At 47.1% G+C, this 22,004-nt stretch overlaps 8 protein-coding genes across 8 annotated transcripts; 4 read left to right on the top strand and 4 right to left on the bottom strand.

Annotated features, from left to right (window-relative positions):
- Positions 1–361: 361 nt before the first annotated feature.
- Positions 362–1,621, bottom strand: F4812DRAFT_419836 (xylose isomerase-like protein). The gene has a single exon (XM_047933390.1). It carries the CDS (start codon positions 1,314–1,316, stop codon positions 423–425), a length of 894 nt encoding a protein of 297 aa, XP_047791969.1. The 5' UTR covers positions 1,317–1,621; the 3' UTR covers positions 362–422.
- A 53-nt stretch (positions 1,622–1,674) lies between these two features.
- Positions 1,675–3,978, top strand: F4812DRAFT_419834 (uncharacterized protein). Its single transcript, XM_047933389.1, has one exon. The coding sequence runs from the start codon at positions 1,741–1,743 to the stop codon at positions 3,436–3,438; it is 1,698 nt and encodes a 565-aa protein (XP_047791968.1). The 5' UTR covers positions 1,675–1,740; the 3' UTR covers positions 3,439–3,978.
- On the top strand, positions 3,906–6,069 carry F4812DRAFT_419832 (putative cytochrome P450). Its single transcript, XM_047933388.1, has 3 exons — positions 3,906–4,135; positions 4,192–5,344; positions 5,401–6,069. Exons 1-3 carry the CDS (start codon positions 4,025–4,027, stop codon positions 5,775–5,777), a joined length of 1,641 nt encoding a protein of 546 aa, XP_047791967.1. The 5' UTR covers positions 3,906–4,024; the 3' UTR covers positions 5,778–6,069.
- F4812DRAFT_419831 (uncharacterized protein) lies at positions 6,070–7,901 on the top strand. The gene has a single exon (XM_047933387.1). The coding sequence runs from the start codon at positions 6,141–6,143 to the stop codon at positions 7,407–7,409; it is 1,269 nt and encodes a 422-aa protein (XP_047791966.1). The 5' UTR covers positions 6,070–6,140; the 3' UTR covers positions 7,410–7,901.
- A 1,541-nt stretch (positions 7,902–9,442) lies between these two features.
- On the top strand, positions 9,443–10,585 carry F4812DRAFT_297428 (uncharacterized protein). Its single transcript, XM_047931200.1, has 3 exons — positions 9,443–9,598; positions 9,683–10,043; positions 10,104–10,585. Exons 1-3 carry the CDS (start codon positions 9,595–9,597, stop codon positions 10,405–10,407), a joined length of 669 nt encoding a protein of 222 aa, XP_047791965.1. The 5' UTR covers positions 9,443–9,594; the 3' UTR covers positions 10,408–10,585.
- Positions 10,586–11,761: 1,176 nt separating this feature from the next.
- Positions 11,762–17,492, bottom strand: F4812DRAFT_419825 (glycoside hydrolase family 13 protein). The gene is made up of 2 exons (XM_047933386.1): positions 16,956–17,492; positions 11,762–16,895 (listed from the first exon to the last, which is right to left on the bottom strand). The coding sequence occupies exons 1-2, from the start codon at positions 17,183–17,185 to the stop codon at positions 12,485–12,487; spliced, it is 4,641 nt and encodes a 1,546-aa protein (XP_047791964.1). The 5' UTR covers positions 17,186–17,492; the 3' UTR covers positions 11,762–12,484.
- A 38-nt stretch (positions 17,493–17,530) lies between these two features.
- On the bottom strand, positions 17,531–18,965 carry F4812DRAFT_419821 (uncharacterized protein). Its single transcript, XM_047933385.1, has 3 exons — positions 18,829–18,965; positions 18,081–18,753; positions 17,531–18,003 (listed from the first exon to the last, which is right to left on the bottom strand). The coding sequence occupies exons 2-3, from the start codon at positions 18,691–18,693 to the stop codon at positions 17,873–17,875; spliced, it is 744 nt and encodes a 247-aa protein (XP_047791963.1). The 5' UTR covers positions 18,694–18,753; positions 18,829–18,965; the 3' UTR covers positions 17,531–17,872.
- A 383-nt stretch (positions 18,966–19,348) lies between these two features.
- F4812DRAFT_450166 (uracil permease) lies at positions 19,349–21,369 on the bottom strand (the record flags this gene model as incomplete). The annotated part of the gene is made up of 5 exons (XM_047936061.1): positions 19,349–19,554; positions 19,617–20,796; positions 20,940–21,022; positions 21,087–21,164; positions 21,231–21,369. 5 exons carry the CDS (start codon positions 21,367–21,369, stop codon positions 19,349–19,351), a joined length of 1,686 nt encoding a protein of 561 aa, XP_047791962.1.
- Positions 21,370–22,004: the final 635 nt, after the last annotated feature.

Genomic DNA, 22,004 nt, shown 5'->3' with positions numbered 1-22,004 from the left:
ACTAGATTACAAACCAATTCTCTTTGTAAATAACGATGATCGCCTTAGGCGACAGGAAATCTGACGATGAGGTCGCATATTCTGTAGGATGGTAATGGTTGATGCTAGCCTTGCATATCATGTATTGTCTTCTGCGCAGATGGTAGAGCATTGTCGAACCCCCAAACGCTACGCAGGTCCTCGGATATTTGTGTCTTAAATCCTTTTGGCTGCATAAGTTACCGGACCAGCCTTGTTATGTCCGCGACGTTTCCCCTTTCATACAATACGAGTGACGGTACTTAATCTAATGCATATTCCGTCCATAATTGTAAGGATTTGAGGAAAAAAAGTGTTTATTTAGTACCTACCTACCTGGTACCTAACATAATATTCTATCCTGAGGCTTGGAGTCTACAGACTGTCCCTTTACATCAACTAGGTTATTTAATCAGTGGGAGAATCGTCTCTGCTGTCCGCGCTATCATAGCAGTGTAGTAATCATCCCTTAATACACCACTAGCGTGGTCTCTGAGAAATTGTAAAGTCCCTTCGTCGACATCCCACGGTTCGGCTTCCAATTGCTTTAACCCAAACTGCCCGACGGAAGACCGATCGATTGGCGGCATAGCTTCATGAGCCAAGCCACCATCGTATCCAATTTCACGTAACGTCTGCACGATCAAAGGCCAATCCAGGCTACCGTCGCCCGGAGAAAGACGATTGTTATCCCCAAGGTGGAAGTCGTAGACCCCGTCACCACACTTACGCAGCGCGGCGATTAGGTCCGGCTCTTCGATATTCATGTGAAAGGGGTCAAACGCGACGCCAAGATTTGGCACGTCGGCCTCGTCGATAAGCTTCAATGCCTGAGACGTATTGGTGATTATGTACGTCTCGAATCTATTGAGAGGCTCAATCGCTATACGTACCCCCTTCCGTAGGGCGTGCTGGGCTACTTCTCGCACACCCTGCACGACCCATCCCCATTCCTCAGACGCGCTCGCTGCCGGCTGAAGCTTGCCTACGGTACAAGGGACCACAGTTGCTGTCTTTGCTCCTAATCCAGCGGCTAGGTCGATGACACTCTTCATGTAGCTAACCGTATCCGCGCGCTGCGATGGGTCCACCGCAGACAGATCTCGGGAGCCGTACATGATTGTCACAGTGGCCCAGCATGATAGATCGTATTTCTTTAAGAGGGTTTGTGTCTCGGTAATACCGTATCGGGAGGGTTCGCCAGCAAGCTCGATCGACGAGTAACCTAAGGAAGCTGCCCTTTTGAAAGTCACCTCGAGAGGCTCTTGCCTCATCCATGTGTGTGTAGAAAGATGCATGTTGAGGTTTAAGAGTATTTCAAAGTGCGACAAATTCGGTTGAGCAGTTTCGAGTGTACCTAAAGTAAGGAATTAATGTTAGAGTTGATACTCGAACAGGGCCATGAACTTCGCCCTTTATATAAACATCAACAGATGCGACGATGCTCTATAGCACTATTCTAAAACAGTATTAATTCAGATCTACATAGTAAGAACATTTCGAGATCCAGAATGCTCTATCCCGTTGCGACATTGATATTGGTGGTTGATAGTGAATGTTCTATAGAGCTACGCAGAAGCCCATAACGTCGCATTACGCTGACGATCCGCGGACTTGCCACATCGAGAAGGTCCACGTCCACACACACCGCTAGGCCCTGCGGACTTTCTTGTGATTAATCTCTGTGGTAATCCTTACACTTTCCTAACAAAAAAAAACGACATGAAGAGAATCAGGTTTCTCGGAGACCCTAGCGACGGCAGCGGGTCTAAACGCAAGCAAGTAAAAAAAGCGTGTGAGCTATGTAGGAAAGGGAAACGGAAATGTAGCCACTGCGTTGGCGACGAGACCCCGGCGCAACAGGAGGGGGGAGCTAAGCATCCGGTAACGACGGCCGTGTCGGATCTGCTCGATGCGCAGTTCTCTGCATTGGGTGAACAGCCGTCCGAGTCATTGGAATCCAGAGAGATTGATAATGCCAATCAGCAAGCCTTGTCATCTAGACCGACTAGAGCACTTACAATCCCCTTCGCTGGGCCTTCGTCTGCGCACTCGCTTCTCTCTGCTTACGCGAATTTGGGTATAGAAATGGACCCGGCGCGACAGCTCCCTGGATCACGTATCCTACGCCCCTCCTTTCAGGATATGAGGGCACCACCTTCTGAGCGGCGCCCGGGTGTTGCTGTAGGGTATCTACCCATGGTAGTAAGGGCAGTACTGCCATATTTAGAAATCGAATGCCTCCAGGTTCTGCCTCCCAAATCGGATCTCGACGCCATCATAGAGATATATAGGCAAGAAATCCACCCAATTCTACCTATCGTTGACTTCAATGCGCCGGTACTCGTCAACCCAGTGAGCCGAGATAACCCGGCAGCCATCGTGTTTAGGCAGGCTATTTGCCTGGTCGTTTCTAAGAGCCCCTCGGCTAGGCAATACCTTAACCTTCCCGAATCCGACGACGGGCAATTTACCCTCAAGACTCCCCGTGAGTTTGCCGATAGGCTCTTCGGGGTCCTAAAAATAGCTCAGGATATCGGTCTCGTCGACGATAGGCTGGAGCTTGTCCAGATTCTCGCCCTGATGACTTTTCACTCTTATGGCCCAGATGGTGACGATGAAGTCGCCCGTCTATGTGGCCTGGCCGTCCATTTCGCATACTCCGCCGGGTTAAACCACTCTTCACGGCCGAGCGATCATTTTCTGGAACCACGTCGCGTGGAAGTACTCTGTTCCCTTTTTTCATTGGACAAGATCGTTGCCATGGTCACGGGTCGACCAACTATGATTCACATGAACAAAATATACTTGCCGCCAAAAGACGGTGTTGTAATGGAGACATTACCTCCGGGCCTTGCCTTGCTATTCCGTCTGTGTCAAATGCTCGATCGAGTTCTGGAGTTATACCAGGCGCGGCCGCCGGATGAGATGGCAAGAGAAGATTGCGTATGGGACGCGTCTTGGCCCGAGTTCGAAGAGCTAGTCGAGGATTGCAAGGCGCAAACCCTGCATCCATGTACGCAAGCTTCGCTGGAGCTTCTATATAATGTTATTGGTGTCATATCCTACCGTCCACCTCAGATCAAAGTTGGGAAAGCCAGCGGCACGAAAAGCACGTCATCCACCGAAATCCAGAGCTCTAAGATCAGGCATAAATACTGCGCCCAGCGGATATTATCCCTCCTCGACCAGGACGTATCGAGACTCCCCTTTATACCGTACGCGGCATCTCTGTCTTTGACAGTGGCCCTACGCAATTTAAAGCAGACTTCACTAGAGACGACGAAGAAGGTGGCTAGAGACGACGTGGAAAGAAGCCTTAGGGCTCTTGACGAACTCGCGGCGACGTATTGGCATGCGGAACAGGCTAGTGGAGTTGGTCGTCAATTGCTCCAAACGTATGATGCAGATATCTCTTGACCGACTCGTTACTATCGTCCAAGCTGCAGCAGCGTTATAGTGGCTTCGAATAGTGGCGTTAGGGCATCTTGGAATTTATGGAATTTGAATCGGCTTATATCATTAACGGACTCATTATACATTTAGATACCTTAGGTTAGGTATCTTAGGTAGGTATATAGGTAGGTAGGTACCGAGATATACTCGGCGTATAATTGCTATCATCATCATCATCATCATCATGAGTAAGCGTACCCTCTCCCGCCACGATTGCCTTGCCGGCTTGTCCGACAATGGCTCCGCTCAGGCCCGATCCGATTGCGGGCCGTCGACGCACGGCATATTGATAACGGGAAGACCAGCATCCTGATGGCTTTGGTTGCAACGAGATAAGAGGTACGGCAAGGAAGACGCACGTAATAACACATACGCGATGAGGGGTAGTTGAGATATCGCATGCGAGATCCCTATCGAGAACAGTTTTATTAATTTAATTTTGAACAAACGATACACCTTTACTCTCCCGTGCATTGATTTTCAATGACTGGCACGTTATTCTACTATATCACGATCTGAAGAAATCTCCAAGTATTCTTTCTCATTAGCCATGGCTCGATTAGAAACAAGCTTACCTAGCATATTTGCCGTGGACTTCCAAGATGCCGGACCTATATTGATCGCTATAGCGGTAGTCTTAGTATCTTACCTATTATTTATTGTAAGCTTTCATTTCGACAAGATCCCTCATTCTCAGGCTTCGCTAAGAACGTAAAGGTTACATGCAACACAGATATTCCATATATCAGGGGGATACCAGAGATCCCTGGCGCAATCCCAATATTCGGCCACCTTCTCAAGCTTGGTGGCGACCATGCCAGCGTCTGCGAGAAGTGGTGGCGTCAGTACAACTACTCCGTATTCCAGATTAGACTAGGGAACACTCGAGCCGTAGTTGTTAATTCGTTCGATGATTGTAGGAAGATGCTAGTTGGCCACCAAAACGCGGTTATCGACAGGCCAAAGCTTTATACATTCCATGGGCTCATCAGTAGCACCCAGGGTTTCACGATCGGCTCCTCGCCTTGGGATGATAGCTGTAATAGGAAGCGCAAAGCTGCGGGAACAGCACTAAGTAGGCCTGCCCTGAGAAGATATCATCCCATGTTTGACTTAGAGAGCTATTGTATCATAAGGGATCTATGTAAGGACAGCCGTAACGGAGAGACCGAGATCAGCGTGCGACCCTATGTTCAAAGATATGCGCTCAACACGACGTTAACCCTCTGCTACGGGATTCGCATGGACGCCGTCTACGATGACCTTCTACGCGAAATCCTCCACGTTGGCTCGGCCATCTCGCTCCTACGCAGCGCATCGGAAAACATGCAAGACTACGTGCCTATCTTGAGATATTTCCCTAATAACGAGAAGAATGCTCGCTCCAAGGAACTACGAGAACGGCGGGATGCGTACCTTAAGCTTCTTCTAGACAAGGTTCGAGAAATGATAAAGCAAGGCACAGATAAACCTTGCATCTCTGCTGCTATCTTGAAGGACGAAGAAACGAAGCTTACCGGAGTGGAGGTATCATCAATTTGTCTGTCGTTAGTCTCAGGCGGCTTCGAAACAATTCCCGGAACCCTAACTTCTGCCATCGGATCCCTATCAACCAAGGAAGGACAGGTTTGGCAAGCCCGCGCTTATGAAGATATTAAGCGATGCTATCCAGACATCCGGGATGCATGGGAAGATTCTTACGTACAGGAGAAAGTCCCGTATATCAACGCCATCGTAAAGGAGGCAGAGCGATACTACACCGTTAGTGCTATGAGTCTTCCGCGGAAGACAGTAACGGAGGTGAATTGGAACGGCGCTATTATTCCTCCCAAGACCATGATCTTGATTAATGCCCAAGCGGGGAACCATGGTGAGTAGAACATATTCGTAAATGAACATGTACCTACGAAGACTCATATCATCCAGATGTCGACCACTTTGGACCGAGTGCTAGTAAATTTGACCCTGAACGGTGGCTGCAGAGCCTTAATCCTCCAACGGAACGTGAATCCGCCGGCCTTAACCACCTAAGCTTTGGAGCTGGAGCTCGCGCGTGTTCCGGCCAATACATAGCATCTCGACTGCTGTATACTGCTTTAATCCGCCTTATTTCGTGCTATAAAATCATAGCGAGCGAGACCGAGCCCCCTAATACGGACTATGTGGACTACAACGCTATAAAATCGGCACTGGTTGCAATTCCTCGGGATTTCAAGGTCAAGCTTGTCCCCAGGGACGCTGCTATCGCAAAAGACTGTTTAAGTGCCGCGGACCGGAGAACCGAGGGGTATTATAAGGGGTAATGTGGCTGATATGTCTGACAGGTCTTATTAACAATTCCCTATATCTCAAAATAATCCCACACACCATACCCCCGACCCCGACGCTCTAGCCAGGGCCAGAGGTACGCCACATTGTAGAAAATGAGGGAAGATGAGTTTCAAATGTATGGCTGACGTGATATAAGAGCTAACTGGTTTCTGTTGGTTGAAGGATCCGCAATTAATGCATGCAAGTAAAAGGCGGTTGAGACGGGCAGAATTGATATCAGGTCCTAACAGGTATATATATTTCAGCTGGTACCTAATATATACGATATAACAGGTATCTAAGCTATACGATTCCAATTCTTGTGTTCGTAATTACCTCTATGACTACCTAACCTGATGTGGCTTTTGAATACGGAGACACTTACCCTCAAATACTTCAACGAGGCTCAACTGAAGGGGCTTTCGTTTGCGATTCTCTCCCACACATGGGGATCTGATGAGATCCTTTTCCATGAGGTACAAGGAGATCGGGCAGCTCTGCAGGACAGAGCGGGATGGAAAAAGCTGACCAGCTTCTGTAAGACAGCGCTGGCATATGGCTTCGGGCATGGATGGATGGACACATGCTGTATCGATAAGCGTAATAGCGCCGACGTCACAGAAGCAATCAATTCTGCGTATATGTATTACTATGACTCCGGCGCGTGCTTTATCCACCTCGAAGACGTGCACAAGTATGCAGATGAAGCAACAGGCTCGTCAGGAAGAGCAGAAGTGACTAGGGATCAGCTTCTTGCCAGAGTACGGACTACACGCTGGATAAGAAGGGGATGGACGCTGCAAGAATTTATCGCTCCCAAACGACGATACTTTTTTGCCTCCGATTGGTCTGACATTGAAGACGGAGACAATTTACTCGACGCCCTTGCTGAATCAACTAGGATAAGCATAGATCTACTGAAGGATAGGGATCTTCTCGACGGTTTCTGTACTGCGGAGCGGATGAAATGGGCATCTAGACGAGAGACAACACGAGCCGAAGATGTCGCGTATTGTCTAATGGGTATGTTCAAAGTCAACATGCCAGTCCTGTACGGCGAAGGGGCACAGAACGCCTTTAGAAGATTGCAACGGGAAATTATGCAGTTCTCTTTCGACATGACCATATTCGTATGGTACGGAGACTATGAGAGCAGCGGACTTTTGGCTCAGTCGCCTTCTGACTTTGCAGACACTCCCCTTTCGAGCTTATGGCCACCGTGGGATGCATCGGCATACTCGCTGACGAATGCTGGGCTTTCTATCTCTCTTAATATTATCAACCAACAGGAAATCGGCGAGTACGGATGCTGCGCAAAATCGGATGGCAACATATTACTTGCAACCTTGCAGTGTGATGTCCTGACGCCAGAAGGACAATGGGAAGTCCCCGTGATTTATCTTGAGCCAGTGATGTCTGCGAACACGGCCAGGGGTAGAAGATGGAAAACTTATCGGAGGATTCGATGCGCAGAGCGTATAACCCTACCTCCAAAACTAGTTGAGGGTGGTCATTATGAGGATCTCGTTGTTCTACAGGATGAACAGTATGAATTTGTACGCCGAGCTAAAGAAAAACATATACCGTCAAGTGGTATGGCTTCTCGAATGGATTTAACGATGTAGGCTTTTTTTTTTTTGCGATATGGCATGAAGGAGGTTGCGGCGTTGGTCCTCACTTCATTTTAGGTACTCTTCCAGCGCAATAGCGTATTTCGACAAACGCGCTATTCCCGAGGAGGCAATATTGGTTACTCTCATAGGTTAAGCGCTAGTACCTGAGCTAGCACTTCTAAAACGGCTAGAGCTACAAGACTAGAAGGATTTAAATCTCCAGAATACGAGCGGGACCACCTGGGAGGTCTTGTCAATCGGGAATCGGCAACCGGGAACTTCCATCACAACCTTATCAGAAGGTGTGACATGCGGTCGAACTCTACCCTAAGATACCTACCTAAGGTACATGTAGACTTCGTATATCTTATCTAATTCAATATTACCACTCCATCCGACCCATTCGCGTTTGTCAGTGACTTGGCTGTCGCTTGGCAATGAGAAAAAAACAGGCGAACGCTTAGAGGTTAAGTAGGCCATGTGCATCCGGTATTTGTAAGTAGATCCATAAAGATTCAATAGGCCAAGGGGGCAAGTTATGCATGACGCGGTCACATTCCACGGGGAACAATCGAAAATAAATAATGTGCGAAAGGTATTTAGTATATTTTCCTGAATTATTTCTATGATTTACCTTAATTACCTAGGTACATGCAGTACCTACATCGATCAGGCTTGTAGCTGAGAATATACGTACCCACCTAACATAAAGGATGTATTGTATTGTATTGGAAGGAATGCTTCAGACCCAGCTTACCGTCTGACCGTCTACATATATGTTACGTACATAAAGTAGTGTATGTAGATCTAGACGATCTTCAGGAAGCTGGGACTTTCTATAGATATAATTAGCCCAACCTTCTTATTCCATGCTGCCCCACGTCTTCGATGCACAGAGCCGTGTAGCGCGTACCTAATATTCAAGATCAGTTGCAAGTAAATTGTGAATATGGTGATACCAGACGGTGACAACTTCCCTCGGATGTATGGAATACATGGGAAATGATGTAACATGTGTCACTAGGCACATTAGACTGCGTAAGAAAACAGGACGGGAACCTGCAGCAAAGTTACCTCTTACATGCCATGTCAGGTTTAGTATCGTCGTACAGTAATAGTGTATGAAGGTACTTATCAAGGTATGAGTACCTAATCTCATCCTTCCTTAGGTCCTTAGGTACATTATTGTGTGTACAAGTACAGCAGGTGCGGGCTGACATGCAACGGCTAGTCAGCAGGCACTAGCTTCATTTCGCCGAAGCGTCGTCTCGTCCATTGCTTTTTTAGTGGCCTTTCACTTAATCTGGCTGTCTGGCTGATAGATTCAAGGTTTACAACTAATTTTTTTCCCCTTCCTCGTTCCTGTCTAATTCTAGCCGTTGCTCGTTAAGTTTTACGTACCTCTTCCTCCCATAGTTTCCGTCCCAGAGGTCACACTCTCAGATACACTCCCCCAGATCTAGATTCATTTGCCAATACTACCCACTTACCACTTACCACTTACCATTACCACTACCACTACTACCACAATCGCTCTCATTCGCTCCGTTCACTCCCTACCTTTTTTTCATTCATTCATTCCTTTCTTCTCCATTCTTCAACAACCTTTCCCCCCCGCGACAAGCACTTCCACGCAACGCAAATAATCTCGACACCCGCGCGATTCACCACATTCGTTTGATACAGTCTGAAGGAAAAAACTAGACGCGAACATGTCGCAGCTTTGAAAAAAAAAAAAAAATAAGGAACATAATAGCCAAGAAAACGATTTGATTCGTTCTTTTTTGCACCCTGCAGTTTATTGCTGCTATTACGAAAAACCCGACGAACCCGTTGCCGATTTGCCGGATCTTGTTTTTGCCCATTTGACTTGGCAGTCTTCGACGACTCATATATTATCACTCTAGCAATATTCGAATCCTTTCGTATCAGGACGACCTAGTATAATTGTATTAAACAGCTTGGATTGGTGATCAGGAAACGTGGTTGGTTCCCGGACTGTGAATACTACAATTCCTGTTGTGTTATTGTAACTCCATTGAATATCAAGAGGGTTTAAAAAGAGCATTGTGTACTTCCATACCTACGAGTCGAAGTTTTCAACGAGGATCGCCGACACTGTCCAATACCCAGGTCCAATACAGTTGATTATCTTTACGTCCAACATCTTTCCGTTGTCTCGCAGTCGCACCTCAATATGGGTATGCGTCCTCATCCCGTTCCGAAGAGTTAACTTAGGAGTCTTCTCTGGTTCAATGTATTCCTCAACTAACACATTTTATCAGCTCAGCAAACGCCCCCGGTAACAACGATAGTACCTTTCCAGTCCCTGCCTTCATGCGCAGTAGGCTGTGGTCCCCTTTACGATGCCAATGGCGCTTGTGTACCTCCCGCAGCCCCAGCTGCCGATGAAAATACTTACGACGCGTGTTTTTGTGCCTACAACAGTCTTCAACCGTTCAAACAGGGCGCATCCGGAGTATGCGACGCTGCTTGTACTGCCGATACCGCGGGCTTATCAAGTATACAAGGCTGGTTCACAAGTTTCTGTAATGAAAAGGCCGCAGCTACTGCGTCATCATCTTCGTCGACAAGCACAGCGACAAGTGCCGCGGGTTCAGGAAGCAATAGTGGCGGTGGAGATTGGTAAGTTGTCTCGATGATGATGTCTTGAATTATTCGGGAATCTAACTCTAATTCCTACAGGATGTCAACACATTGGAGATGGGTAGTCATGATAGTCATTGTTGTCGTCGGCATCGTCGGCATCTGGATTGGAGCATGTATATGGCGTCGCAAATACCTCAAGAAGAAGGATCGAATGTACGAGCTGGGCAAGGGCCTTCCCAGCAATATCGCGATTAATACCCAGGGTAATCTAGTCGGTCCCGGCGCGAGGGATAGCACTTACTCCAATCCGGGCGTGTTTATGTCCGGCTCTGCAGGTTCTGGATATGTGGAAAAGCCAAAGAAGGAGCGCAAGAAGTGGAATGTTACACAACGAACATGACCATCATAACATCAACGAAATGGTAGTCCTATATCATTTAAACGACACTCCTTTTAGATGCCAACATGGTATCGTTACTACCACAAGTTATCTACTATACTGGTCCTATGGCTATGGGACCATTCCTTAGCATATTGTCGATTCCGAATTCCACATTACGGGCGTTAAAGGTTGGAAGGGTGATTTTTGGTAAACTTTATACCAATGCGGGTTTCCATTGTCCGTTTCTTGAATAGGCGTGGAGGTTGATCTGGATAGACAAGGAACTGAGTCAGGCAGCATTGGATGGTTTTGATATCACTTTTTACAGTCCCCGATTTAACCGGGAGATATATGAGAACGGGAAGACTCGGGTATGGGCGTGTGTGGCAGCTGTCTTCTCGCTGGAACGACGACGAACGAGCATAGTAGAGATATTATTCTTCTCTACACATTAAAAAATCCTCGAATCGATACTTATTACCCGGTACTAAGACTTCTTGAGCCGTACAAATGGTTTTTTGGATTATTACATTCCGTTTCTCCCTTCGCTACACACGCGGCTTGCCTCACATTAACAAGATGAACAAGCATCCGCTTCCCATACTGTAGTACATACTAATTTCGCCAAATCACTCCCTAATAACGATACCAAGTAAGAGGTAGCCTTCATTTATTATAATGCTCTTTATTTTCTCACTTGGTATTTCGAATGATCAATCGGCATCAGGAACCAACTAACTCCCCAACTCTAATTATAATCTATCTACGCATTGCCAAGCAAAATTGATTTCAACTTAGAGGTACCTACCTAGGCTCACGATACCCCTTTTTTTCTTTTGTTCTAAGGGCCATCCATAGAACGTATGACATATAGGTCGCACGGTTGCTACGTACTTTGGACCAAAGACCGGCATTACGGCATTACGGCATTGTGAGTAAATTGGTATTGTACCAACTATACGGCTTCCCGTCGTCTGAGGGTATGGGGCTTCCGGAAATATATATCACGCTAGGATTGTTTAAATAGCCTACCTGTATTTACATTTGGTTTTGCTTAACTCGGCGCCAAAGGGAAATATTGGATACCTATTGGGAGGAGGGGGGGGTACGGTTGGGCATAGCTGCCACTCGGCAAATGACGTAAAGTTGAGATACAGACACCCCAAGGCTAATAAAGGAAAAGAATAAAACAAAATATGGATTTATGGTACATTATGCATGAAAAAGGGTTGACTTTTTTGAGCCTCCAAGATGCGCACCCTCCTATTGGTTAAATTTTACAGCGCTTACAGCATACCTCCCACCTGCAAAAGAATACGCCTTCGTATTCAATCAATTCAATCAATTCAATCAATTCAATCAAGCGTTAGGTATTCAATATAAGCAAGTTGCTAAGTCTCTAGTCTTAGTGTTCCTAATAATATTCGCACTGTATTAGGCTGACACTAATCATAAGTGTGGATAGTGGCTAATACGCTAAGATTTAGGTAGCTTGCCACTATAATTACAGGGGAATTAGCTACTACCAGTACTAGAAATACAGTACCTACTTACCTCCTTAGCTAATACACCCAAGCTAGAAGCAAATCCCCCGTACCCTCGGATACTCTTTTTTAGTGCATAGTGTACTATCTTAAGCGCAAACATGTCTTAAAGCATAGTAAAGAATCCCTGCAATTTAAATGCACCCCACGATTTTGAAGGGTGACCCTATAAATTTTGACCAACTTCAGGGCATTTGCCGAGTGGCAGCTATGCTCAACCGTAGGGGGGGTAGAAGAATAATAGGCTAAGAACGATAAATAAATGTAACCATCTCGTAATCATATTTCATATTTCATATTTTCGTATTTCGTATCCACGTATTCGTGTATGTTAGGTTCGGTACGTATCTCATCTCATCTTATCCAACTTTATCATATGTCTTCGTCCCTCGATATATATCCAAGTCTTCAAATATTCAGCCGCTCCAAGGAAACTCGCTTAATCGTGATGCGAAGCGGACGTTGTTCAAACTACCTCCAAATCTCGCGCCTTCGTTGCTTTAGGCACGCCAAATACGATACTCTGCCTATCCAGGTTATGAAGATAGTAATTACTTCATGCCGTAGTCAGCAGCGTCCATATATAAGTCAATGAGACATCCCGAGCTCCAAGCTTGCGTGGGGCTCGAATCGTTACAATATTGGCCGTCCTTCTGCGTGAGCTCCGTAAGTCCAGCCCACGGGCTCTGCTTGATCATCTCCTTGCAACCGCTTAATCGCCTCGTGACCTGCTGGAATGCTTCAACACGTCCATGTTGGGTGTCGCGTCGCATGAGGTCGAACTTCAACAGTGCGCGTAGGAAGAAGCCTGTGGGCCACAGCCACTCGGGCCCTTGGTGATAATTTCGGCCTTTAGATGTGGCGAAGTCGGTCGAATCTTCGCTGTTTATATAGTACGGCCGATAATTCAGGTCTGAGGGGTCAAGCGTTGCCATTCCGGTCGGTCCGCGAAGGACCTTATCTGCTAGGACGAGAGCGTTCAAAGCGTGCTCTGGGTCGAAGAGATCTGGAGCAACTGTCATGGCGATGGTAAAGTTAGGTCGAAGCTGGTAGTCTTCATATTCCTTCCCAGAGCGGTAAAGATCCTTATAAACGCCGCGTCGGTTGACAACCTTTGGATTCACATCGTATTGGTCATCGTCTGACTGGCTAACCGGTACGTAGTAGCAGCGTTCAAAATTGGACTTCACTAGGTCCGCCCAAGCCGCGAAAGTGATCTCGGTACCATCGGCCTTTGTCACGCCCTTGTATGGATATTTGCCCTCCGCATGAAGCTTGGCCAGCCATTTCAGTGTACTGTAAAGTAACCCGGTAATCTCCACAGCAGCGCCATCACGAGGAGTGCCGGGAATTCCTTTCGAACCAGCACGTTCACTCTCACCCATCTTGTCCATCCAGGTTCCGCAGTTAAACTGATTGCCACCGAAGATAATACCGTTGGACCAATCTACGTTAACTTCGATGTTGAAGCCCTCGTCGCGCATCTGTGAGTCAATACTCGGTCCTGCATTAGCTTCACGGAATTTTAGCCCTGTCGCATGACGTTGCAACGCCTCCTGGATAACCTCTTGTATGAGACTCTCTGTCGAGTACGCTCTCGGATCTTCTGAGTCAAACCAAACGTCGTCATATGGTAAGAAGCGCCGCTTAACTTTTCGCGTGAGGATGCTCAATCCATCTGGAGCATATCGAGTGTAGTCCTGGATACACTGCAAAAAGAACCAGATAGAGTCCCGACTGTTGTATCGTGGAAGCTTCCCGCTGCCAAGAAGGTTAGGAATCATGCCGTGCTTGAGCACACTAGCGAATGCGAATATGTGCTCCGCCGCCTCCTCAAATCGACCAGTTCCTAGGTATAAACCACGTAGGGAGATGAAGACATCGCGACCCCAGCACCTCGCCCATTCCACAGCAAAATGCGGCAGACCAGCAGCAAGTGAAGGAACGAGTTTCTTAGGCCACAGCGAAGCTGACCTGACCAAACCCGTCATCTGTATACTTGTCATGGCTAGGCTTTGCAAGAACCACTGACCGCTTTGCACCTTTTCATTCATAAGCTCCAGGCCTCTTTCCCATGCTGCCTTATAGGCAGTGCGTATAATAAGTGCAAAGTATCGCGGGAGGAGGAAATTAGGTATACTTCGAACCGCATCAATACGCTCCTTGAGCCAATCTGCGGGCTTAGCAAGACCAGCAAACTCCGACTGTTGACTCATCCTCTCGAGACGTCCAACCGTATAGTCTAGAGCCCATTGACCATCCCGAAGGTTTTGGCAGAGGGGATGGGCCAAGTTATTGTCCTTGATAACGTCCTTCAAAATGCTCCACCAGCCTTGCAAACCCGCATATACGATTTTGCCGTGACCCGGAATATCATAGGTGCCATCTTTGCCACCACTTCCATCAAGCTCTTCAGGTTCGCAGCGGTATAGCAAGAAGTTGAGGTCGACTAAGTTCAGCTCCGCCATAGCTTCCTTAGCACCAGACGTCACATAATTATCCAATCCTGACGAGTGCTCTGCGGCCGGAATCCAGGTTTCGAATAATGCAATACTTCCGGGCGGAAACTTGTCGCGCACCGTGATGATCGTCTCGTCCGCCTTGGATTCCAATCGAATACCAGGCACATCAAGCACGCGACTTGGTAGCCCTCGTAGGTATTTCTCGTCGCCTTCAACCTCCTTCTTTACTTCGTCGTTGATGTCAACCTCTAGCATCCAGCTTCCTAGATGCCGCGCTTTCGTGCCGCTAAGGCGTACAGCACTGAACGCACCATTTCCGTTTTCGTAACCCGGGAAAGCAGTATGAGCGATAAGGAAATATCCCTTCCTCGATTCTGGATGCACTCTATGAACGGTGATGTACTCATCTTCGTGGTGGATATGCGTTTCGTCGTAGCCATCTTTGCCCATTAGAGTGTGGATCTGGTTGAGCAGCTTCTTGACACCTCCGATACCACCTTTACCTCCGCCAACCTTGATTTCTTTAGCAGACGACGACTCAGATGTATAGAGCCTGGTCTCGTTCACGAGATCAACAAGCTTGGGGTATATCTCGTCGTAACCCATCACACTTCCCGTCGCACTGGAGCACATGCATACTAATGCAGCATTTGGTAAAGTATCACGAGCGTCTCGCTTTTGAGCAGGAACTTCATTGTCGTGTGTGCAGTCCATGAATAGGGCCTGGACCGGTACAGACTTGATCGTTCGAATGACCTCTCGAGGAGAATAGTCATTATTAGGACCGGGACTCGATGGAGCACTTGCAATCGGACCTCTCGAAATTTCGTCGACCTCAAAACTGCCAATGGGGCGCCCGCCGTGACGATGTACCAGCCTACTGAGTTCCGCCGTACTCCAGGCCTGCATCGCCTCTCTGATCAACGAGCTTAGGCCTAGCCTTTTCACAAAGACATAATCCATCTCCTCGGATCCGGTAAATAATTCTGCGACAACATATAAGTTGGGTCGAACTCGACGAGCCTCGTCAAGGATGTGCTCTGCAAGATGCATAGGGGTAGAGTGGCAGTTGTCTATTCGGAACCCTGCAAAGTACTTCGCCAACATGCGAGCATATTTCGTCATATGATCCCATAGCCACGGACTATCTTCAGGGCCATTTCCGTAACGAAGCTTAACGCAATCACCCCAAACGATGACTTCGCGTCGTAGGTACACTCGCGATTTGGGGCCGGCATTGTCGATCAGCGCGTTTCCAGCCCATACCCAACCGTTATTGACGAGAACTAAATCCTCAGGCTTCAGATGAGCAGGCGCCTTTGCCTTGTCTAGGCGTGTAAAGTATGTTTCAATCAGAGGGTTGTTCTCGTCGATAGGACCAAGCTTTGGGCCGTGGTCGTCGAGGCGGACATACTTGATCCTATTGAACAGCTGTTGGAGAATTTCCCCAATTTCCTTGTCGTACTCCTCGTAGAATGGAACATTGACCACATTCAAGATCTCAACTACTTTGGTTCGAATATCCGCCTCATCTGCCTCACCCCTGTACTTCCCGAACAGAGCAACGATCAACCCAGCAGAAACCTTCGGGTCGATGCGCCGCCTAAAGCGTTCGCCAAGCCTGTCATTCCCAATCAGGCCGTGCTTGACCAGGTATAGGGCTTGGTCCTTGACCTCGAGTTTAGTTAAGTCATCCTTCTGGATTTCCTCGGGACTGCTCGATTCTCCGGCTGCCCAGGATTGTATTGCCGCATCTGCATCTCTGTCGACGTCAAGCGCATAGTATTCCCATAAGCGAAGCTCAGAAACGACGTGCTTTTTTATGCCATCCATGATCTTAATGAGATCATCTGTAGATTCGAGCTCCTTAGGATATCCGAGCTCCTCCAACTTGGAGCCAAAAACAAGGAGTTGAGTATCCAGAACGTAGGCGGATTCTAGCCAGGGGGCGGTAGTGAGGTTATATCCAGCTTCTGGATGCTCCAAGAGCCACTTGGTGTTGTGCGCGGTATGGTTAAGGACTATATCAGTCAAGCTGAGAAGAGAATGGTTTTTCTCCAGACTGTCAACCAACTGCTGTACATCTTTCTCTCCTTGAGGAAAGCACGCTGGATCCCATCCAAGTTGGTCGTATAAACTGTACGGCGAGTTCGAGGCACCCCGAACTTGGAGAGGAGTAAAATGTATCATGTTGTATCCACGGCCACTAATACCTCGCAGATGCTTTTCCCAGTCTGTCGGGTATTTGCCCATAAACTTGCTGATGACGGAAAATATCGATAGAGCTGGTAGCGGCAAGGGTCGGCCGTCCAGCGATAGTCTAGGCGCTACATCGATGTAATATAACGGCGTCTTTTTAGATTCGACTGTGCCTGGTGCGTTTGAGCCCAAAGCAGAAGACAGCTCGGGCAGTTCAGCATATGTGGTGTAGAAAGCAAAAGCACCAGCTTCGTAGACAGGGATCGAAATCTCTATCGTCCGGTTGAAGTCGGGGTTCAGTCTGAGGAGAGCCTGTCAACAAAGCACCCAGGGATGTTGGAAATCGGACTTTTTTGCCTACTTGTATTCGCGAAACTGGTCTCTGCGGAACTCAGATCCTCTCTTGGGGATGTTGACCCATAAGCTACCTTGTCTACATATTGACGACGTGCCCTCGATCGTAAATCGTATAGTGATGGGGTCGTGGGTTTTAGGGGCCAGATAGATGTACTCGCCAGGGATATCGGGAGCACCGTCATCCTTTAGAGGTAAGATGTAGACCTCGTTTGAGGTAACCGTCCTGGGGACCATGATGCCCAACTATCTGTTCTTCCAAGCTTGTTAGGGTGCAAAGAGGATGTAAGGAGCTGGCGAGGAACTAGATGAGCATTTGTGAGGAAAAGAGGGGAGGAAAGAAATGGCTAAACATGGGAGTTGAAAACGAGAGATGTACGAAGTAGTAGTTAAGGTAATAGGAATAATACCTTGAGTAATCAAAAGGACAACTACAACCACTTAGATTAGGAGGCAGGTATTTATACCAGATCATCAGACGATGTGTAATGCGACAAGGAGCAGAAAAAAAAAAGATTCGAGGCCTTGGTCTTGTGAAGGTGGGGTTGGGTAGGTAGCTGGCAAGCTGGCAAGCTGGGTAGCTGCTATATGAGGCACCTTAGGGGGGTACCTAACCTAACCTATACTACGTACATGCATGCAATCTAGCTACAAACCTATCACCAACTATCATAGTACAACAGGTATGATTTGGTCAAACCAGGGTAAGAAGCCCACTAAAAGTACAGTGACGTAATGATTTGAATATGCTAAAAATGGCCCTAATTGGCCCCCCATATGGAGATTTATGGGATCGAATCTACCTAATGGAGGTGGGGCTATCCTGGTAAGGTCTTAGGTACAATACTTTGTTTTGTTTTTGTACCTGAATCTTGCCCAAGCTCCCCGTCCCAAAAAAAAAAGCTTCTAGGCCTGATGTACTCCCTACGCGCATCCCGGACTATCCAAACTCTCCTTATGACAACACGACCAGTTCTGTTTGACTTCCATATATTCTTCCATAGTCCACCTGTCCTTAGTCGACGTGTATCCATACTGGAACTCTCCGTGATGAACTGGTTGGATAACGTTAGCAAGTGGCCCCCCATGAAATAGATGAATAAATAAATAAACAATGCATAAATCATCTCACTTTGGTGTTTAGGACAGGCGTTATTGGCTCCAGGATCGAAAGTGACACCGCAGAACCGACAAACACGAGGTCCAGGAGGAGGAATATCGGCGGCCTGGGCGGCTTTAGTTTGATTTTCTTCTTCCTCCCTCTCCTTCTTGGCTTGTTGCTCTAACCACCTCTTCATCTTCATTTCGCGTCTCCTTCGCATCAAGATGGCCTGCGCCGTGCCTCCTCGCTTTCGGTGTAATTGCTGACCTCGGCCGGATGGATAATTATCTGTTCCTATATTAAGCCCTGGTGTTTCCGAAACTGACGGGCTTGTTATAGGTTGCGATGGTATTATCGGCGGTGGTGGCGCCGCAAGTCGTGACTCCCCTGGATGGGGAAGAGGAACTCCCTTGTAAGGAGTTCTTTTACGGCGGGCTTCTTGGGGTACCGGCGCTTCTGGAGATACAGGTAGTTTATCTTCCGATTTGGCTATGGCAGGTTCATCTTGTGGGCTATCCTTGACCTTGACCTTTGTTTTAGGTTCATCTTTGGATACGCCCTTGGAACTGCTATTTGACTTGCCTTTAGACTTGACTTTGGTTTTGTCTTTGCGTGGACTACTAGGTTTTTTTGCGCGAGCCATCTTGCCAAAGAGTCCTGAAGTGCAGGCAGCAAAGTGTGAACAGTAAAGGAAAGTAGGTACCTTATGTAAAGAGTAAAGTTAGGTTAAGTAGTCAAGTATCTATAAATTTATTATTGGAAGGTGAGATATACCTACCTTAGATAGGTTCCTACCTGGTAGTAGAAATAGTAGGAAGGGCAGTAGAAAGGGAGTGCTCTAACTCCTAGAATGACAACTGACAGCTGTTGCCATGTGGGCTGAATACATGTAGTGATAAGCTATATAAGGGAAGGAGCGAAGTTGCATGGAAGGTTTCCTAGGTTACTCAGAGGTACCTTATAAAACTTTTAAACGTGTTTTAATGCAGTGCAAACATTATGTACCTCCATGTACATAAGTTTGGGCAGGTGTTAAGAGGTACCGGGCCCTTTCGATATAACCCTATTCGGGAATAGCATCTTCGATTATTGTAGGAAACACCTACTCCAAACTAACCATATGAACTGATTCTGGACCTGTATCTGTAATAACATTTACTACAGATTGAGGAAAAAGTAGTTTCTGGCATTTCTTATTCATCACCACTAGCTGGTCTTCCCCATTACTATCCACGGCCTCTTCCTCTTGGTCCCGGCTCGAACGCCCTTGATTCATTATGTAGGTACCTACATATTATCTATTCTTTCTTCTCAAATATCTCCTGCCCTGAGGAATGCTCGCTTTCCAATGCATCGATTTGGGACTCCACGTGAATAACCCCTAATTTTGTCGCTTCTTCTCTAGTGAAGGTCTCGTAAACATCAACTTCGTCGTATTCACCCAGCCCCAAGACCGGAGAAAGCTTATTGAGAGCGACAAAAATCATAGCGCTTATAAAAAAGCCTAAAATAAACACCATGTCAGAAACTTAAGTTGGTATTCTATCACACACTGACAATACTCACCTACGAAGAAAGCCATGAAGTACAATTCGGATAGAGCTGTGGGAGCATCCGTATCTTGCCTAACAGTGACGATCAGACCGCCGATGGTTGAAACCCATCCACAGATCCATGCTACGATCGCTCGCCAATTAAAACCATTCCAATACCAGTATGACGATTCGGTTCCGGTGTATAAATGCGATAGTCGGATTTTGCGCCCACGTAGAATAAAGAAATCGGCAGCCATAAGACCAATCATGGGTGACAAGAAAACCGAGAATGAACTCAAGACCTGAATAAAAGTGACGGCCCTATTCACAAGCTGCCAAGGTTGGACAATCCAAGCAGCGACGAAAGTGATGATAGCGCCCCTTCGAATGTTGATGTAGTGGGGCCATAACCCAGCCAGATCAATACCACCAGATACAGCATTGCCGCAAATGTTTTCAAACATGCTGGTTAACCCAAATCCAGAAGCAAGGAAGAAGACTCCAGCCCGAGATGCTGGAGACCCGTTCCCGCTGTCCATCATCATCATTAGAAGGTCTGGTGGGTTCCAGTACACCTCGCCATAGATCTCCTGGGCTGCGCTAGTAGTCACCAGACCAACAAGACACACGAGGACACCGGTTATCCAACCTGACGTAAAAGTACCGACAACGTAGCCTTTACAGTTGCGTGAATATCGCGAAAAGTCAGATCCATTGGTGATACCTGCCGCAACGCCGCCCACTGTTTGGTTTATACCGGCCATCAAAAGCCAGGAGATGCTCCATGAACCTTGCGGAAGCGCTACGCCAGTATTAAAAAGGGAACCAACACCTTTCGCGGTGGCTAAAGACCATATCATCATAACAAGCATTCCGAGAGCGCTGTAGATTGATGTAAATAAGAAGGGTATCTTGAACTTCTCCGGCTGGATCCATAGCAGAGGTGTGGACAAGGCCCAAAAGACAATGAAGCCAACAAACTGATCGCTAGTAGCCGGCAGACTCTCGGGTAAGAAATTCCTCATCTTGGCGAAGGATGGAAAAATAGCTGTTAAACAAACAGCAGCTAACCGTCCGCCATTCCAACACTGGACGGCGTTCCAGATGAAATTAAGCAAAACTCGCTGCAATAGGGGTATGTAGCTCCCCCGCAATCCCCACGTATAACGGTTTTGGACCGTGAAACCAATATGCCACCGTATGCCGCACCACTATGAATAAGCTGATCAATAATCACTGGTTTCCTCTAAGAAGGCATGGATAAGAATTGGATATGCCCTAGGAGCAATGCATAACTCATTCGTCGACCTGATAAGAATAAATGACGGAAAAAGGAATCTTGGGCGTAACATACAGCAATCAAAATCGCAAAGGAGGATATTAACAGACGGCCGACGACAATTATCATCATAGCCTGAGGGACAGACAACCCCTGAGCTATGCTGACTTGTCAAAAATATACCATATACTAGTCGGTTAGAATTATTATTCAATTACTTACTCAAGAAACTACTTGGCGTCTGCCAGTTGGTGATATTCAGAGATGATAACGTCCAAAACCCGAAATAGTGAAGCCAACCTAAGTCACATCGCAATATGGTAAGCAAAGATCCAAAATGGGGTGTAATGGCGAAGTCTAACTTACCCCAAGTCCTTCGGCTCGGGGGTAAAGGGATTAGGTCACGATTGCTCCATTGATCGGCGTGCTCATGTCGACTTTCATCACCCTGTAGACGAATCTTCTCCTTGACTACGTCGAACCGAGATCTCAAACCACTACCCATTTTCATGCTATACCGAGTCTAAGGTTGAGTTGATAGGAATCAGGAAGTACTAAGCAGGGAATAAATATAGTACTTATGATGCAACCGGTTTAGTCATTCGGCGGGCAGATATATATTGCCTTCCGAGTATAATTAGTACGACTTATTGCCATATCTACTGCCGGAAGCTTGCATATAACGACTAGAGGGCCGGGATCCGGAGATAACAATGAGGATAGTGAACGATATGTGTTCCGACAAAGGCCGCAGATCGAGTTAGACCGACTTATAACTACCATGCAGCTGTGTGAGATAAACCAGGTATAGACGAGGGGGTGTGATAAGAAAGAGGTGCTTTTTATCAGTCAAGCTGTCATGGCTTTTACCCCACATACGTGGAATTGTCTTATTTACATGTATACAGGTTGGTTACACCGTTACTTGTTACACGTTACGTGCTACACGATCCGGTTTATGGAAAAGATAAATCGCTATCTTATCTGATCTGCCAAGCTGTCTGGGCTGTGGGGTTTTTATAGACCAAGCGAATTTCACACCCCACATGGACGAGATCCATTCCATTCCCCCCATCCTACAATCTTGGTACCTTACGTATCCCTCGCATTCAAAACATACGCGTGAATCAATTGTCCGAA

This window comes from Daldinia caldariorum, assembly GCF_022478825.1.
Source record: "Daldinia caldariorum strain CBS 122874 unplaced genomic scaffold F4812scaffold_4, whole genome shotgun sequence".
NCBI classification, from domain to species: Eukaryota; Fungi; Ascomycota; class Sordariomycetes; order Xylariales; family Hypoxylaceae; genus Daldinia; species Daldinia caldariorum.
This window is presented reverse-complemented; position numbering and strand designations above follow the sequence as displayed.